This window comes from Alligator mississippiensis, chromosome 7 (assembly GCF_030867095.1).
Source record: "Alligator mississippiensis isolate rAllMis1 chromosome 7, rAllMis1, whole genome shotgun sequence".
Lineage (NCBI taxonomy): Eukaryota > Metazoa > Chordata > Crocodylia > Alligatoridae > Alligator > Alligator mississippiensis.
This window is the reverse complement of record NC_081830.1, coordinates 35483327-35489724: the sequence shown is the minus strand read 5'-3', so window position 1 is coordinate 35489724 and position 6398 is coordinate 35483327. Positions and strand designations below refer to the sequence as shown.

The 6398-nt window shown below is 39.4% G+C and overlaps 1 protein-coding gene across 1 annotated transcript; it reads left to right on the top strand.

Moving 5' to 3' along the window:
• The first annotated feature begins 695 nt into the window (after positions 1–695).
• Positions 696–5858, top strand: LOC109286118 (olfactory receptor 10A7). Its single transcript, XM_019499305.2, is given in 2 exon segments — positions 696–741; positions 4912–5858. Coding segments are annotated over 2 exon segments (993 nt in total).
• Positions 5859–6398: the final 540 nt, after the last annotated feature.

Genomic DNA, 6398 nt, shown 5'->3' with positions numbered 1-6398 from the left:
GAACGTAGTTTCAAGTTTGTTAGGGTGAACTCTTACTCCCAATTTTGTTTTGGCTCTATTGATAGATTATTGTTTTGCTGTAATCCTTGTAGTATAAATATGTTCATGATATAACAGTGTTACTTGTCTCCTTTTCCCAGAACAGCTTATATATAAGGAAAAGCAAGTTGATTGTGTTTGGAGGCAGAGCTGTGCAGATTGGCCCAAGTTCTCCATAAGGTGCAATAGGATGTCAAGAGCTAATTGAACTATGCTGACACAGCAAATTGACTCCAGGCAAATAGTGGGAAATACTCTCTGTAGTTTCTGACACTGCACAGGCCTTGAGAGAAAGCCAGGACATAAATATACCTGAGGGGGAGGAGAAATATCCAGGCTCTTTTCTTTAGTTTTGTTTTTTTGACAGAGATGTCCTGGACTTCAGGCCACAAGGATTCTGCCTACTGATTCTATATAATGAAAATTTATAAATTTGTTATCATTTTCCAGGTATAGATTCTAATTAATGGAACTTTACACTGAATTTGTCTCCCTCCCACTGCTAAAGCAGGGAAAATAAATCTGGGGGTGGATAGGGTGACCCCCTTGCCCTTCTCTACCCATCCCCCACCCCGCAACTTCCCTTATCCTGGGATTTGGTACTTGTCCCAAGCCAACATCCCAACCCACCCCAAGTGTGTATGATACCAGCCTACATGGATGGCACCATGCTATCATCTCCAAGGACCTCTGAGACTTGATGCAGGCCTATGGGCCATAGGCCACACAAATGCCTCTCTCCAAGTTTTGCCCTACATCTGGACTGCCCCCACCTAGACAGCAGAATTTTTTGTGGGGAGGGGAGTCCATGGCTTCCCTCCTCAGCCTCCTACATTCCTAGGGGGCATGGTGGGAAAGGGCAGTTTAGCATCAAGCATGGAGAGATAAAAGACTGTGGAAAGTCATGCTTCCCCAGGGTCCCTGATGTTGCCACAGTTATCTACTTGCAGGTCTGCTGTGGGAGCAATGCCACCAGGTGGTACAATGCATAGTTAACTTATGGAATTCATTGCCTCAGGAGGTGGTAGAGATTGATAGCATAGCCAGGTTAAAAAGGGGCTTAGCTAAATTAATGGATACTAGATCTATTAATGGCAGTGAACAGAATGGTTGGAGATGTTTCCTGCGGTATCTCTAAACCAAAAAATGGTAGATGCCAGGGAGCATGCTGAAAAAGGGAAAGATCACTCTGGAGATATCTGGTTCAGTGCTCTCCCTCTATAGCATCCATTTCTGCCACTGTCTGAGACAGGATACTGGGCAGGATGGACCATTCATCAGCCCCACTGTGGCACTACTATATTCTTATGTTCTTATGCAAGCATCTCCAGGCTCCATGTTCTTGCTTCACATAACCCCCAGAGGAGGGATAGAGTTCTGGCTCTTGGCCATGCACCTGCTTGCCAGGCCTTCTAGTTCCACGTCACAGTTGTGGAGGTCAGAGACAGCATTAGACCATTTTCCAAAAAGTGAAAATCAACATTTTTTTCACTAGTTACATCTATAAATCAGTCCTTCTATTGATCAGTTTACTCAATCATTGTATGCGTTACAACAGATGGAAAAACACCTAGTTCCAGCATAACAAAAAATGGCATGAACAAAACAGGCAAAGATACTAGAGAATATTTAAAAATGTGTGGCACAAAGGTAATTTCAGAGATAAGGTCATTTTCAATATTGAGAGAGACACCCCAAAGAACCCTATTTTCTGTGTTTTGCTTTTGTTATTAAGGTCAGATGCATGAGCTTAGATCACAAAGATTTCTGCTTTGGGATTTTTTGTTGTTTTTTTCCCCACCTGACTGTGGGATCCATGAGGGATTGGTTCTCAGGAGGCCATGTAAAATATGTATATTATACTTGTCTGATACCTACTGGAATGCTTTGGAGTCAATGAAGAAACTGCTGTGTTTCCCCTTCAGAAACAGGTAAGGAATCTATGTCTTCTACAGGAATCAGAACAAAGGAGATGTGTATTTCTCACCATACTTTCTCAACCATTTGATTCTCTACTCTGTTTCCAGGTTGAAAGTATTTATTCATGATGAGTTGCCTCAAACTCCTTAAACAGAATCATTAGCTTCAGGAGTGCTACATGCCTTTAAAGTAAAGCCCTATTCAGCAAAGGTAGACCTATACAAAGAGTTTTGCATTCCACATCAAGACAATTTATTATTTTAATACACCTGCAATGTTATCCTTGAAAGCATGGAGGATACCTTATCGACCCTTCTAAAACAGAATTAATAAAAGTTTGATGGATGTTTTAATGCACGCTTACTCAGCTGTTAAAAATGACTGTAGAGCCAAAAAGATTGCTTATAATTATGTCTTATGGCTAAGGGCACGCATTTCTATTTTATGCCGATTTCTAAGGTTTCACATTTAGTTTTCAAAACTTTTACTTTCAAATTTTCAACTGATGTCACTAAATGCAAACCTGTTAACACCTTTAAATTTGGATTGGCAAAGTAAGGTTTCTTGATTTCTCTTGCCTTTTATGTCCTTTACTATATTGGGGATTCTAGCTTGGCCCTAAGAAAATGTTTGGTCAAATATTTCAGCAGAAAAAATCTCTGTGAAACTTTATAGTTTTGAAAAAAACCCATCAGCTGTTCAGTAATACTTTATAAATCATTTTAAGCAGAAACTTAATATAAAGTATTAACAAGGAGGTGTTTTTATTCGTTAGGAGCACAGTGTTTGCGCTGGATTTTATACAAAATCTCTACAAAGTGGCAAAGAAAGTAGTGAAGTATATTTTTTCCCTCTGTTTAAGGTTTAACAAAACCTCTATGATAGCTTTCTGTATCCTCTTTCTACCTACATGTCTACACACATGTCATTTCATATAATACAAGTAACTTCTCCAGACTTACTTCCATGGCCATTCAATTGGTGTGCCTTGTCCTCTGATGATGGCTTTTGTCAATGAGAGAAAAGGGAGAAACTTTAAGAAACTGAGAATTAGAAATGAGAGAATTCATTCTTATTCCACATTTTAACTGTCCATTTCCACTCTGGTTCTTTTCACCATCAGATGTTGTTTTCATTGTTATGAAATAGTTGCAAAATGTCATATTTGCAAAATGAAATTATGTAAGGCATTAATTTTCTAGCAGAAGTGTCAGGTTTTCAATTAGATTTTTTTGTGTCTGTTTTTGTCTCTGTCTCTCTGCAAAATGGTTTTTATTCTACATAGCTGCATAGAATACATCAGTTTTGCCAAACAACCTATTTGGGGGGTGGGAGGTGGGGGGGGGAATCCAAAAATCCTCTCAATTCTTTCAAAGATGATGGACATATTTAAACCAGTACTCTGTGACCTGAAATTGCTGCCTATTGGTTTCTGAAAAGATATCAATATGCATGCTTTGACCAACAAAACCTTGCAGTTTATTGTTTAACAAATGACTGCCTCCCCATGACTTATTGCCAAAGCTGGAATCACCAGATATGTTTTGCTAATATAGCAATGAAGCAACATCTGGGGAGGTCAGGGGTCTACATTTATACTACTGTGCAGTTCCTACTCTCAAGAAAAGTTGCTGCTTGCGTTTTCAGGTCACAAATGTTCTCACTATTAGAGAATTACAACACAGTAAGCATCTGCACATGTACATGTGGATGCTTTCTGTGGAGTAATTAGCTCCACTGCACAGTAAAACGTCTCATGCAGATGTGCCCGCTGTCAGGCTAAAAAGTGGGTGGGTCTTCCTTCTCCGGTATCGAAGAGTTGCTAGTCTTGGTTTTTCTATGACTGAGTTTTGAGGGACTCACACAGTTCTATATTGATATGGATGCTCATGTTCTACCTCGAAGCCTACGTGGCCAGAGATGAGTGCTGTGAACATGTGCAGAAGAGAAACATAGCTCTGCAGGTGAAAATAGAACATATATTCTACAAAAGAGCTGAAAACTGCACTTACAGTTCTATATTAATGCCACTTATGCATATAAAGATGAAACAGAATGTAGTGCTTGAACATTTCTGTTTAGGAAAACTTTTATTTATTCATTTTAATGTAGAAAAACAAAATGAAACCTAAAAAGCTACTGTGATATAAGATTCTTGTCCTCCAGATGGATCTGGTGTTTCTACAGGAAACCCTGAACTTGCTGGAATTGGAATTCTTCTCTTCTTGTTGTCATTTTATAATGACTTAAGTTTGTCAACTGTTATGGCATAGTACACTATTCACCCTTGTACCCCTATACACCTTTTTATCCCTGGTGCATTGGTTTGAACAGGAAAGTTGTACTGTGGGATATTCTGGAGGGAGCACATGAGGTTACTCTATTAATGTTTTGTTTCAGCTGTCCCTAAATGGCTGGATCTGGGGAAACTGCTGACTGCTTATATTTAAGTAAATAACTTGTTATAACTGCTTATATTTGTAGGGCTAAGAATACTTCACAAACATTTTCTAAAGTTCAATTGCATTTTAAATACAGTGCAGGAATCACTGTATGAACATCTATAGCTTCTGCTGTGAAGAGTCTCTATGAAATTGATGCAGAGGTATATTTTTATGATATTTTTGCATCAATAATGATATAAATCATTTAAATGACTGCTAAAATTAAAAAAAGAAATGAAAAATAATAAAATAAAGTCAAATATTTTCTTGAAACACCTTTGCCTTCCTCAATCATTAAGAGTCTGAAAGGAAATAATATCTAGACTATCAAATGATTTTCCCTTATTTTCTTTCACCTCATAATGTAAATATCTTATGATGCAGAGCAATAAACCGGGGGTTTTTGACAATCCCACAGGAAAACAAGATAATACTGATTTCTCTCTCTGCAGGTACAAGCCCAGCTTTGAGGAGAACCTGGCCTAAATGATGAGAAAGAATGAGACAGATGTATTCAGATTCATTCTCCTAGGTTTTTCTGACCACCCCCAGGCACAACTTCTGTTCTTTACCTTCTTTTTATCAACATATACAATGACACTCACTGGCAACTGTCTCATTATTTTCATTACATTGGGAGACATTGCCCTCCAAACACCCATGTATTTCTTCCTCAGGGCCCTGTCCTTTTTGGAGATCTGCTACACCTCGGTCACAGTCCCCAAGATGCTTGCCAACCTCCTCTCAGGGGACAAAAGCATCACCTTCTTTGGCTGTGCCACACAGATGTATTTCTTTGTGCCACTAGGGGGTGTGGAGTGCTTTCTTTTGGCGGCTATGGCTTATGACCGATATGTGGCCATTTGCCACCCTTTACGTTATCCCTACATTATGAACAATGCTAGGTGCACAGGGCTAACAGCTGGCTCTTGGCTCAGTGGTTTAGTGGGATCTCTGGGCCATACTGTAATTATATTCAACCTTTATATTATACCTTTCTGTTTCTTTATTATACCTTTCTGTGGCTCCCATGAGATCAATCACTTCTTCTGTGACATAACCCCACTGCTGAAGCTGGCCTGTGGGGTCACTTTCCTGAATGAAGTGCTAATCTATTCCAATCTTTTGCTCTTCATACCCCTGCCTTTCATCCTGATCATGGTCTCCTACCTTTTTATCATTGTTACCATCCTAAAGATACCATCCACCCAGGGCAGGCACAAGGCTTTCTCAACCTGCTCCTCACATGTCATTGTGGTGACTCTCTTCTATGGGACAGGCATTATAGCTTATCTATTCCCTAGTTCCACATCCTCTTCAGGGGCAGGTAAAATACTCTCTTTGTCCTACTCTGTCATCACACCCATGCTAAACCCCATTACATACAGCCTGAGGAACAAGGAGGTCAGAGATGCTCTGAAGAGAATAATCACGAGGAAGTGTTTTATTCATTGAAGCTCCCCCCCTGCCAAAACAAACAAACAAACAGAAAAACCCAACAACAACAACAAAAACCCAAAAAACAACAAGCCTTTACTATCAGTGTAATGCTGGGAAACAAGATAAAACAACCCCCACCCCTGAAAAGCAGTGCATTGCATGGCCAACGATGTATACTAGGATTCAGAGAATGGGAACTGAACTCTGGGAACAGTTCAAAACCCACACAGACAATGAATAATAGCAGAGTAAAGATGATAAGCCATTACAAACATAATTATGAAGTCAGAGTACTACATTGGGAGCTGTAATGAATACAAATGCTTTCAGTGAGAGTATTAGGAGGAAGAAGGTATCTAGTTTTGTAAAATAACTTGATAAATTTATGATGGGATTATATGAAGTGATTTCCCCTCATCACAGGGGATTTGCATCATTAAGCAAGGACTTTCCCCCTGGTTTTATATCCAGTCTTTTAACAGGAAGACTCCAAACTAGAGATCATTGAAGTAATGGACATTAATACCTAGCTGTTGAATGGTTTATGTGCATATT